This window comes from Diachasma alloeum, unplaced genomic scaffold (assembly GCF_001412515.2).
Source record: "Diachasma alloeum isolate Michigan unplaced genomic scaffold, Dall2.0 Dall_scaffold_00285, whole genome shotgun sequence".
In the NCBI taxonomy this organism is placed as follows: domain Eukaryota; kingdom Metazoa; phylum Arthropoda; class Insecta; order Hymenoptera; family Braconidae; genus Diachasma; species Diachasma alloeum.
The window spans coordinates 1,222,553-1,234,949 of NW_021680424.1; the positions used below are offsets into that span (position 1 = coordinate 1,222,553).

Here is a 12,397-nt window from a genome sequence, read left to right on the forward strand (position 1 = left end):
AGTTTTGGTGAAGAAAGAAATAGAATAATAATACCAAATTTCTTCAACTATCCATGATTGCCATCAATTTTTGTGTTATCAAATCCATAGTGACAGAATCCAGTGAGTGAAGATCATCAAATTCATGAATATTTTGAGGATCCCGAAATTCATCAGCAGTATTGATTGCTCTTTTCTTAGCAACTTTGGCTAAAGTGTCATTTGCTTCATCGATTGTAAGTGTGAGGTGTCCTTTAGCCTTCACCATTTCATTTATCATTCCCATTTCCCGCTTTCTAAATGATGGTAAATAAATGCAAACTCTACACTTGGTAATTTATCATTTGTACTAGACTACGCTAGACAGTAATCAATAATAATGCACTTACATTTTCTCAGTGACATCATTGATATTCATCAATGTTTTCTGAATTTGAATTTTAATATCCTCCGATTCTGCAGACATTGCTTATCAAGTTTAGGTGTAATTTATTTTTCTTTTTACCACTTGTGTTAATATAACACACATGAGACGACGAACATGGACAACAAACAACATTCAGTTTTAGAACACGTTCTAGGGAAAATGGCGACAGTTAAATACGAAAGGCGGGCGGAACAGATTCCCTGGACAATTGGAGCCTCTCATTCCATTCTCCATCTGCTCTCCAAAGTCCATGACCCATTGAAGATAATTAGTTTTTTTCTCAGTGCAGGTCAAGCTCAACTCATACAACAGTTATAGAATAATACATAAAAATTGAGAGATAATTGTTAAGAAATACATGTCTTGTTTTTTTTTCTTCACTTATGATGATGAAAATCATGTTTTTCCATTCTCTTAAGTACGATATATGAAACAATGATAATAATTCGTTGTGAAGAACCAAACGTATGTTTATGGTTATGTATTGATTTTCAAGTATATTTGAATGAATATATATGTCATAATATTAGGTGAAAAATTAATTGATATTATTATTATTTCAGCATTAAGGAGAGTAAAAATATCAAAAGAGTAGAAATGGAGGAGGCTGGTAAGCAGCTTTTGGATACCTTGAATTGGTTAAAGCCATTCAATAGTGAAAAATCTCTAGATCAATTGGAAAATGACATTTGGCAATATACAAAGTTTCTGGAAAAATCAATTATTTGGGAAATCGACAACAAGCCAACTGGCAGTGAAAGTAATGTCGATAAATCACTGTACGGAAAAATTATTAGGGCATTTCTTTCAACATTTGATGAAAATTTTAGCATTTTAAAGGAGAGACTCAATACCTCAATTGAAAACTTAATGATTGTCAAAGGTTCGAATTTTCTTATGCTCCATGAACTGTTGGCATCTATTACTGAATACCTTAAAGAATCGATGAACGAAGATGCTGTGGAGTTTATGATTTTAATGCTTGAAAAAATTTTGAAAAGTGATGCTTTAGTATCTTCTATTGTTTCTGCTTGTAAAATTAAAAGTGCAAATGAATTGAAAAGGGAAGAATATGAGAAAGCTCGTAGAGATTACATTCAAATTGTCATTTCATTGCCGGTAAAAGTTTCAAATAAAGTAAAAGGTCGTCAAATTTGCGAAACTTTTTCCATCAATAATTTCTCAAAAATCATTTCATTTCAAATAATTGGCACCATTACATTGCTGAATGAAGAGTTAAATAGAGATACTGCTGTTTGTGATGTAAAAGCACTTTCGTTATTGATTAGTAAACTTTTGTCAAATTTTGAATCTGAAAATTTTGTAGAATTGATTGAGATTATGATTCACTTGTCTTTGGAAGATAAAAACTCATTAAGAAGTTTAGTTCAAGATATTTTGATGAATATATCAAGAGCCAGCATTGCATCAATTGCACTACTATTTTTGGAAAATATTGAGAATCCTAACGATGTTGAAAAGATACTTGGAGTTTTAATGAAACACGAGAATTGGAAATTCATTCTCATGAAGAAATTCTTATTCTTTTCCTATTTTAATAATGACAAAATAATTATAAATTTGATCAATTGTTTATTATGCGAGGATTCCGAGCAAAATTTCATTAATTTGATCATTAAACTTTTGGATATTTGGGGTGATAGGAGTGCATTAAATCACACAACTCTGGAACAGCAGGAATTTATCACAAAAATAATACTGTTATTGATGAAAAAAGTAAATGGAAAATTGAAACCAATGGAGAAAGATTCTATTCAAGAGTTATTGTTTTCTGGAACTTCAGCTCATTTGGAAAGTATACAAGTGGAAATCCGAGCGATTGGTATGATAACAGGGGAATTAATTGTCAATTATTTTAATGAACCTGATAGACCAAAATTAAAATATGATTATGATTCAATGCCAAAAGAGGGTGTGAATATTGTATGCAAATTGAAAAAATTTTTTAACGAAAAGTGTGACAACAGCTATTATTGTTCGTCGTATAAAAATATCACATCTGAAGCGTTAATTATAAAATTAGGTGTAAAATCAAAAATTTTACTGGCAAATGACGAGATAAATATCGATAATAAGGAAATGAATGATACAACGAATAGTAATAATAATAATGATGATAATGATGATGATGTAAAAAATAATAGAAGCGAATTTTGCCCAAGTAATTATGCCAATGATGATAGTCTAGATAGCGATGACGACTTAATCCCCTATGATATGTCAAACGATAGAAAAAGTTGTGAAAATCATCGACCGATGTATCTCCGAGAGTTGAAAGAAATTCTTGTAGATTCAACAGTTAACACTGATCCTAGGATTTTTGCAGAGTCTCTTGAATGCTGTGAAAAACTCCTAATGTCTCAACTTCCAAACGATGATGCATCATTGGCCCTCGAATTGCTAAGCATTATTTCCAAATTAACAGAAATAACTTATGTAAAAAATTTTAATATTCTGAAATTTAAAGCTTGCGTGACAATAACTAAAATTTATCCTAAAATCTCAGCTGAATACCTATGCAGAGAATTCCATGCAACAGTAGGAAGTCACTCCGTTAATGATAGATTATTTTTTTTGAATGTTTTGGCTGAAGCTGCTCGACAATTGTCAAAAGTTGAGGTAAACAATGAGACAATGAATGACAAAGAAATGTATTTCAAGAATATAAAAAGAAAAAGTCAAATACAATCGGTCTCTAAGCCAATCATCTCTCTATTTGTAAATTCGGATATTGGAAAAAAAGTTGAAACTTTATATGATGACGATGACTTTGAAATATCAAAACACTTGGATGCTGAAAAATGTATGACGATAGTAGAAAATGAGAAAATCATTGCTCAAAGAATTAAATCAAAGACCAAAGTCTTTGCACATCCTTCAAAGCGTTCTCTAACAACAATCAATCAGTTCAATGATGTGGCTTCGTACTTCTTCTATCCACTCTTTTATGGAATACGAACGAGAGATGAAAATAATATTTTCAATACTCCAAAGCATTTTGAGGATCATAGCAATTTACTATTAATTAATTTTATCAAAACACTATCTACAATCATGGTGGCTGCTGAAAATTGTATAGTTGCTCCAAAAATGGCACGAGAATTATTAGAATTTGCCTGGAACATGAGATTCCATGAACAAGCCATGGTAAGATGTTGTGTCATAGAGAGCATCGCTGCTGTTATAGTTGCTGTGTCAAAGTCTAATTTTACTGGTGTAATATTTGATTTATTACTGGAGCTTAGAATATGGCTGATGGATGTGTCCCATGAGTCATCCAGAGAAGAACCTTATGGCCAATGTAAAGAAATGGCCATTAATGTTATTAATTTAATTGATTCACTCTTTCCGTCATTGTAATTAATTGAGAGCTCAATAAATTATGTGTTATATTTGCAAAATTTTTTAAATTCTAAATTTTCAAAATTTTCCCCCCATTTTATCATGTTGTGTGTTCTGTTTCAGCGTGTCGCTTCATGAAAATCTCCAGTTTCATTGCCAAAAATTACATACATACACATACATGTGTTGTTTTCTTCTTCTCATTATAATGAAATGAAAAATAATATGGCGAAATGGAGAAAAAGAATTTGAAAATTTTTTGAAAGAATATGAATTATTAGGTGATTACAAATATTGAACATTATAATTAAAATCAACGTAATTTTAGGGAGATGTATAAGTGAATAAAGTGTAAATGTTTCTCTGAGGTTATAGCATACAATACATAGTTTTCCAACCTCTAGCTGTACATATATAGAGAAAATTTTGACATGAAAATAGCCTCACAGTTGAACTGCGTCATCAGCTGATGCAGCCGTTCCTTCCAATTTTAATTGGAGAGAAAGGAAAAAGAAAGAAAGAAAAACATTAATTTAACGTATCATCATTAATAAATCTATACCTACATCTTTATATAACATATATATATATATATATATATATATATATATATAGATATTGACACTTATGTATATATTTATATATATATATATATATATATATATATACATATCTCAATATAGTATATGTGTCGGGTATAAATCGTCTTTTTTATTGTTCAAATTAATATTATAATACGCTTGAAAAAAAAAAACAGTAAAATGGCTGATAATGCACTCGGTGAACTCAACAGTGATCAAACGGAAAAAGTTCTTCAATTTCAGGTAGACCACGAAATTGTTTTCCAACTTTTTATCCTTAAATATGCATACTCATTTATTAATTTTCATCAAGGATTTGACGGGAATTGAAGATCTCTCAATTTGTCGTGATGTTCTGCAGAGGCACAATTGGAACTTGGAGGTTGCAGTTCAGGTATGAAATTTTTACAATTTTCATTCTTTTCATGCTTTTCATGCATCATCTACGAACTAGTCCAAGAGAAAAAATCAAGTCAAGTGAAAAAATTGACAACAAAAAATCATGGGGTATTGAGTGAATGACTGAAATTTACCTCAAGTTTTTTCGTGTAATTTTTTGTTGTACCTTGTACGTAGGAGCAACTCAATTTGTATGAAGGCAGACCATCGATGTATGCACAAGACTCGAGAGCGAGGCCACCAGCTGTTGTCGACGATACCAATTCGAGAATTTATTTCAGCCCATCAGGAAGCTCTGCAAGTGGTGGCGGTGGTTTTTTATCATTTATATTTTCCATGTGTTATAATTTAGTTACAAGTATTCTGCACATTCTATTTGCTATATTCAGGACAAATGTAAGACCGGGTGAGTTTGAATATTTTGTGCACCTTGCCCATGCATATTAAATATTAAAGTGAAATCATTGTTTCTTATTGAAAATTGCTTACCTTATAATAATAGTATCTGCTGATCCTGTCCAAGATGTAGTAAGATTTATAAGTTCATTTGAAGAGAGATACGGTATGAATCATCCAGTATTCTATCAGGGATCGTACAGTCAAGCACTTTCTGATGCTAAACAAGAGTTGAGATTCCTACTCGTTTATCTCCACAAAGATGATGTCCAGAGTGTCGATCAATGGTGCAGGTATGCAATTTAAAAAATAAATAAATAAATAAAAAGGTATGACATTTTCACTGTTGTTGAATACTTATTAATGTCATGTCATTGTTTTTTCACTCACTCAATTTCAATAGGATTTCTTTGACTAATACAGAGCTAATTCGTTTTATCAACACTCACACACTATTCTGGGCTTGTAATATAAAATCTGGCGAAGGTTACAAAGTAGCCGAAGCACTGAAGTCCGGTACTTATCCATTCCTCGCTCTAATTGTTTTGAAAGAGAACAGGATGACTATAGTGGGAAGGTAAGATGTACACAATATTTTCATTTATAGGATTAAGGAGACAAAATCTGCATACAAGTGTTTTAATTAGAAATTTTCATTATTCAAGGCTGGAAGGTACCCCCTCAGTATCTGAATTGATGCTTCGACTCAAAACTATAATTGATAATAATGAAATCAATTTAATTCAAGCACGTCATGAAAGGTAAAATAATGATAGTGATAAAGGGAAATTTTTAAACATAATATTGAATGAGAAAAGATATGTCAGATATGTTATGAAAATTTATATGATATATTTAGAGCTGAGCGCAGTGCAAATCAATCATTGAGACTCCAGCAAGACCAAGCATATGAAGAATCTCTCAGGGCAGATCAAGAAAAAGATCGTAGGAGAGAGGAGGAAAAGAAAGCAAAGGAGGAACGAGAAGCACAGGAAAGAGCGGTAATTAATGCCCAAGAAATGGAAATTCAACGTATACAACGTGAGAAAGAATTAACTGTTGAAAAAGTACCTGTTGAGCCTGCACTGGGCCATCCAAATTCTTGTCATCTTCAAATTAAACTCGGAGGAAGAACCATTATTCGAAGGTTTCTTATGTCAAATACGGTTGAGGTAAATTATCATTTTTTTGTCGTTTTCAATGGTCTTACCATTTTATTGTTTTTCATAATAGACTAATGATTGATGAAAAAATATATCGGTAAAAACATTTTTATATGAAATATTTCAGGATGTTTATTACTGGATATTCAGTCAACCAGATTCCCCAGTCAACTTTGAAATAACTACCAGCTATCCAAAGAGAATCCTCTATCCAACAGTGGAAAATATGAGCCTGTACAAAGCTGGTCTCACACATAGAGAGGTTCTACATGTTAATGATTTAGATGATTAACGAACATTTGTGAAAAACAAAAGATTGATTGTTTTTCTTCTTGAAAATTTTCAATGCTATGCTATGGCATATAGAAAAACTCAGAATGACTATGCCCATTTTATCGCAAGTTATATTTTATGCTTCGAGTTAATTTGGTTATCCACTAGTTTTCATTTACCAAAGTAAAAACCGCTCTTGTCACTGACATCTGACCGAGGAAAACTTCACAAGTCATTTTTTTCTTCTTTCTTTTTTCTTCTTCATTGTGAACGATAAAGATGAGAATTAATTAATGTTTGTTTCGTGGAATAATGTGAATCAATGCAATACAATAGTATTCAATACGAATATTATCATAATATTCAAAAAAATTATTATTACAAAAGTGAATGAAAGCATAGTCAGCACACTATTCTTTTTACGGTTTTCCAACGGTTATTTATGTTAAAAGGTGAAAGGCATTTATCAATTCTCCGATCCTATGTTAATGGAATAACAGGAAAGCCGAAGAATTTGGTTTTGATTTGTTCTTCGTATCTATTAGTAATTACATAAATTAGGCATTGTTGCACACCTGCGGAATAATATCAGATACATAATGAAATTAATTCTTTAAATTATTGTAAACAAAAAAAAATGAATTTTTCATTATTTTCAAATACAATAAGATTTTATAATACCTTTGTATAAGCACACAGAGAGATATGAGTATGCTGAGTGAGTTGGTGTGATGAAACTATAAGGGAGAAAAGATGAAGATAATATTGAATGAAATTAGTCAACATTTTTATTAAAATATTTCGAATAAATAAAATAATAATGAAAAACGAAAGCTGCGGTAATTGTGTAAATCAGTTTCACTTGTCAATGAGTTTCCTTTTTTGATTCAATGCTTGAAAAACATGTCAAAGATAAAGATTTCTATTCCAATTTTTGAATAGAGTAAAAAAAATGAATAAAATGTACATAATGAGAAGAGTTGTAATAAATAGGCCATTCCTGAACGAAAATTTCAAAAAATCATTTAATTATTCCTAATGAACGAATTTTCATTCTTCCTAGATGTAAGAAACCTTATTTGTGTTCATATGCCTACATCAGAAGACTGAAGTCAAATAAATTACAATAAAAAAAACAAGATGAGTGAAAAATTAATCACAATGCGATGATTTTCTAATCAGCCTCTATTCAGCCTGAAATATATCACAAAATTCATACATACCTATAGTCAATACCTACATCTATTCAAAAAATCAACTGTCAATTATTGAAAATTGAAAAATGATATGTTTAAAATACTTGATCCTTGATCCTGTTAATAATCACAATCTTTCTTGTTCTTGTTATTAGAAACTCGCGCTAGAAAATTGTCAAATCCTCTAGACTACTACGCCACCACCACTTTCTCTCTCTTTGATATATATATATATATAAGAGAGCATGAATGGCGGCAGGAGGGGGAATGGAAACTCGATGTTATTATATATATAATAACCTACAACCTAGTGGTTGTTTCATTACCGTATTTTGTGATTGGGAGAAACGCGTCATTTTTCGCGGACCCATAACCCATGCTGAATTTTATTTGAAATTACTTGTTTGTCGAAGTGTAAAATAAATGATTACTCGTGAAAATTTTCAAGTGCACAAATAGTAAAAGCACATCGATTATTATTATTTCATTATTGTTTTTGTTGATTTATTTGTCAACGAAAATGGTTGTCTGTAAATATTTTCAACAGGGTAACTGTCGATTTGGACAATATTGTAGATTCGAACATGGGGCATTTGGTATATATTGACTAGTTGTTTATCAATAACTTTTCTTTCATTAAATTTTTATAACTATTTAATGTGATAATAAACTATTTTGATGTAGCAGTAGGTGGTCAGGGAGCAGGCAATAAATCATATGGAGATAGTAAAAGTATTGTGTAAGTATTTAGTGAGGAAATATTGTAAGAAGAAATGCGAAATGTTTTTTTTTTCTCTTTCATTCTTTCTTTCAAGACTTGGAGTTGCTGAAGAAGTACTGGCAGCAGAGAGAGGTGGCCAATGGCTTCTTTCTTGTTTTGGACCTTTCAAAGAACAAGCCTGCATTCCTGGCATGGAAGATGTATCCCCAGAAGAGGTTCGATGGGAAATGTATCAGGCTCAAAAAAATGGCACTGTTGATCAGACAAAACTTGAATTTCAACAACTTTGTCAAGCAATGACAACCAAGCGAGAAGCATTAAAGAATCCAACTCACGAGACAGCTGATATGTTGGAAAAATTACAAAAGTTGCAGCGAGATTCAAGTTTCTCAACAACATCTAATTTTGTACTTTCCACTCCACAATTGGGTGGTGGATCCCTATCTGGAACTGGTGGTTTTGCCTCTAAATCATTTGGTAGTCCTTCATCCGCATCTTTCGGTGAAAGCGTCAATTCCCCTCCAGTTACTCAAACATTGATTTTCACTCATCCAAATAATAATAATAATAATAACAACAATACTTCATTTTTTGGAACAGCTCCTACATTTGGCGGTAAATATTTTTATGTACAATAGTTTTTTTTATAATAACGATTAGAGTTAATTTTTTATTCGGCTCGTTTCAATGAGCAAAAAAAAAGTAGAAAGATATTAATAAAAATGGAAAATAAATTGAAAGAATTTGTGATTGTAGCTTTTGCCGCACCTCAAGTATCAAATTCCATTTTTGGGGGTTCTACAAAAACAACATCAATTTTTGGTAACTCCCAATCGATGGCAGCATTTGGTTCAACTTCATCGGCTACCTCGACACCAGTAGCAATATCTCAACCAAATAATCAAACTTTATTCAGTACAAATCAACAACAAAAGAGTATTTTTCCGACGAGTCAATCGAGTTCAGCTTTTGGTGGAGGAAGTGTATTTGGAGGGGATACGACAAACGTTATTCAGCAAACGGGGGCACCGATTTTTGGAAATTCTTCGAGCACCATTTTCGGCCAGGCGAAAAATAGTGTAGCATTTGGTAGTAGTGCTACAATATTCGGTGCTAATGGCAGTGGATTTGGAACAGCAAATACTGGAGCGGTATTTGGTGGTCAGGGAATGTTTACTAGTTCCGGCAGTGTCTTCGGCGTAAGTATGATGATTTGCCGTTTAAATTTAATGGTTTTATTTATATTATAATGTACCTATTATGATGAAATTATTTGTTAAATTGATACAGCAAACAACCACGAGTTCTCCGTTTGGCACGTCACCTAGAACAACCAATAGCTTTGCCACCTTGACAACGTCAAATCACACTCCTTTCACAAATACTAACAATACTATTCCATTTGGAAGTAATAATAATAATTCATCAAATTTGGGTGACAATAGTTCATTGGGAAAATTGGAAATTAGCGCGTCTGGAGATTCCGCCCAGTTGTTGACAGCTAACTCTCTGGCAAACTCTCAGTCTGGATCTTCTAAAGCTAGTATCTCAGTAGGTTTTGCAAACACCATTGAACCTCCTGAAAAATTTGGCAATAGGACCAGTAATCCATTCATTTCAATTCCAACAGCAGCCACAGTCCACAACCCCTTCATTACAAAATCCCAATTATCTAGTGAATCTTTCGCACAATCACCATTTTCTGGAACTACACGTGATGAGATCATTGATGAGGGTATTTACAGTACAGAAGAAAATCTCTCTGATAATGATAGGAGAATATTCCTTGCCGGAACATTTACCTTGGGTGAAATAGCAATAAGGGCCCCTACTATTGAATTAAGATAGACGTGTTTCGTACTTGACCTGTTTTTTTTTTCAATCCAAATTTCCAATGAATTGAAGAAAAAAAAAACGAAAACAAAAGAAAATGGATAAATTCTCGTAGTTGATTGAATTTAGAAACTTACATAGATTTAAAAACAATTTTTTGTATATAATATGATTCTAGGTGTTATGTAACATAGAGGTATTGTAATAAATATTTGAAAATATTGCAAGCATTTTTAATACATAATTCTGTCATTTATTATTATTTCGAATACATTGAAAATATATAGAGAATTTACATTCTCCAAAGAGCCCAGGTAATTTTTCGGAGATGGTTTTCAATGGTATCGCCCAGTAAAATTATTTATTATGTGCTTTTGGTTTTGATTTTTTTCGGGAACAATAGGCATAACTGTGAGCTCGCAACGAATTAAATACTCTATTATTCAATTTGACATCAAATCCACCAGTATCGCCAGTTGATATCCCCGGGGGAAATTCCAATACTCGACAAGCATTCATTCTTGAAGACATGAGCATATCATGTTTTGTGACAATTTCTGAGCCTTCTGAATTTTTTTTGTAACCACATTTTGGTATAGATGCATATTCTTTTTCCACATTCTGGAAGAATAATAGAAATGTACACCTCGATAAGCATTAAAACTTTATCATTTATATATTTGAATTTGAATTTTCTGCTCCATACCACAAATCTGTCCAAATCGCGATTTTCATCGTCAATGGCTACTTTTCTCTCATCAGGATCGTTAGTAGAGGATATGCGATAATTAGCATATGATATACCCACTGATTTACAAATAAATAAAGAAAAAAAAATACATTTAAGAAGAAAAGTTGACTTTTGCGAGGAAAAATAATAAAAACACATACCTTTAGAGTGGCCATTGAATTTTTCCTCCGTTTTTTTCAACATCAAATCGTACTCGCTGTTGTACTGATTTTGAAGTAATTGGGCTATGACAGCATCACTGTCAGTAGCGTCCAATTCATAACATATGCACTGATCGAGTGTATCCAAATTGTCAATGGTTTTTCCATGCTCTTCAAATTCCCTATCATCACGAGAATAATCACATATGAAAATATAACTTACTGATGTCATTAATGATAACAGACAACTCTCCTTACTTTTTTTGTATGCTTTTAGCCATTTCTTCAGCAGTTATTTCATCAAAACTAATTGTTTTTGTGATTGGTTGAATTTTCGCCCAAGCAGATGTCATTTGGTGTTGAATAATAAGTAATAAGTAATAAGTAACAAGTAATAATATATATTGTATTAATTTAACGTGACCACACAATTGTTGATGGTTTATTATCCTAAAATACGACGCAAATAAAAAACACACATTTAGCGAATAGATGAAGAAATAAGAATTATTGCAATTGTTAATGAAATAGTGATGATGATGACTTACTACTTGTTGGTGCTTGTTGGGCTTTTACGCCTTTTACTTGAGAGGACGAGAGGCCAGAGAATGAGAGAATGCGAGAATGGTTTTTGTACGTGCCGTTGTTCAATCCGCTTGTTTCACTGTTTTACCGATGGACGCTCTTAGTGGTGTGTGGAGAGAATATTATTTTTATTATTGTGATTGTGTGACCCATATCAGCGGCTAATATGAATTTCAAAATTTCCTTATAAAATAATTAATGTGTTGATGATGAAACTAATAAGAATAATGTACAACATGGGATAGATTGTAAACTCTTTATAAGGAATATATAATAAATATGAGCAGTAAAGCAATTTTATAAGTTTAACATTATATAAAAGCAAAGGATTCTATGAAATAACTCTTATTCTCTATTGTAAATTCATTAAATTTTTGGATATACTTTAGAAAATGATTTCATTCATTAATGCTTAATGTTAAGTAGTTTTATATAGGAATGTTAATTGATGTTCATCATAAAGAGTAATAGAGAGAAATAGTAACGTCAAAAAAAGTATTATAATAATAAGATTTATCTGCATTACATGGTTTGTTAATGATATTATTATTTTTTCCGTCTACTATTCAACGCGGTTATTCAGAAGAACA

At 31.7% G+C, this 12,397-nt stretch overlaps 4 protein-coding genes and 1 long non-coding RNA gene across 9 annotated transcripts; 3 read left to right on the plus strand and 2 right to left on the minus strand.

The window, feature by feature from the left end:
• The first annotated feature begins 282 nt into the window (after positions 1-282).
• On the plus strand, positions 283-3,822 carry LOC107038523 (telomere length regulation protein TEL2 homolog). Its single transcript, XM_015257671.1, has 2 exons — positions 283-311; positions 970-3,822. Exons 1-2 carry the CDS (start codon positions 283-285, stop codon positions 3,785-3,787), a joined length of 2,847 nt encoding a protein of 948 aa, XP_015113157.1. The 3' UTR covers positions 3,788-3,822.
• Positions 3,823-3,941: 119 nt separating this feature from the next.
• On the plus strand, positions 3,942-7,414 carry LOC107038527 (FAS-associated factor 2). Of its 3 annotated transcripts, none has more exons than XM_015257676.1 (9): positions 3,942-4,307; positions 4,527-4,593; positions 4,664-4,744; positions 4,927-5,155; positions 5,252-5,438; positions 5,549-5,722; positions 5,811-5,906; positions 6,005-6,317; positions 6,436-7,414. In XM_015257676.1, the coding sequence occupies exons 2-9, from the start codon at positions 4,531-4,533 to the stop codon at positions 6,598-6,600; spliced, it is 1,308 nt and encodes a 435-aa protein (XP_015113162.1). In that variant the 5' UTR covers positions 3,942-4,307; positions 4,527-4,530; the 3' UTR covers positions 6,601-7,414. The 3 variants fall into 3 exon arrangements, with proteins under 3 accessions (XP_015113162.1, XP_015113163.1, XP_015113165.1); XM_015257677.1 differs by having other exon boundaries at positions 3,942-4,137; XM_015257679.1 differs by having other exon boundaries at positions 3,942-4,050.
• On the minus strand, positions 4,453-5,882 carry LOC114841251. The gene is made up of 3 exons (XR_003783068.1): positions 5,239-5,882; positions 4,884-5,044; positions 4,453-4,800 (listed from the first exon to the last, which is right to left on the minus strand). It is a non-coding gene; the product is annotated as an uncharacterized LOC114841251 (long non-coding RNA).
• Positions 7,415-8,058: 644 nt separating the features above from the next.
• Positions 8,059-10,413, plus strand: LOC107038529 (nuclear pore complex protein NUP98A). 3 transcript variants are annotated; one of them, XM_015257680.1, is made up of 5 exons: positions 8,059-8,373; positions 8,462-8,516; positions 8,593-9,113; positions 9,255-9,697; positions 9,789-10,413. In XM_015257680.1, the coding sequence occupies exons 1-5, from the start codon at positions 8,298-8,300 to the stop codon at positions 10,344-10,346; spliced, it is 1,653 nt and encodes a 550-aa protein (XP_015113166.1). In that variant the 5' UTR covers positions 8,059-8,297; the 3' UTR covers positions 10,347-10,413. The 3 variants fall into 3 exon arrangements, with proteins under 3 accessions (XP_015113166.1, XP_015113167.1, XP_015113168.1); XM_015257681.1 differs by having other exon boundaries at positions 8,465-8,516; XM_015257682.1 differs by having other exon boundaries at positions 8,059-8,325; positions 8,465-8,516.
• Positions 10,414-10,567: 154 nt separating this feature from the next.
• On the minus strand, positions 10,568-11,875 carry LOC107038530 (serine/threonine-protein kinase RIO3). The gene is made up of 5 exons (XM_015257684.1): positions 11,771-11,875; positions 11,481-11,672; positions 11,223-11,404; positions 11,038-11,138; positions 10,568-10,952 (listed from the first exon to the last, which is right to left on the minus strand). The coding sequence occupies exons 2-5, from the start codon at positions 11,573-11,575 to the stop codon at positions 10,689-10,691; spliced, it is 642 nt and encodes a 213-aa protein (XP_015113170.1). The 5' UTR covers positions 11,576-11,672; positions 11,771-11,875; the 3' UTR covers positions 10,568-10,688.
• Between the last annotated feature and the right edge of the window lie 522 nt (positions 11,876-12,397).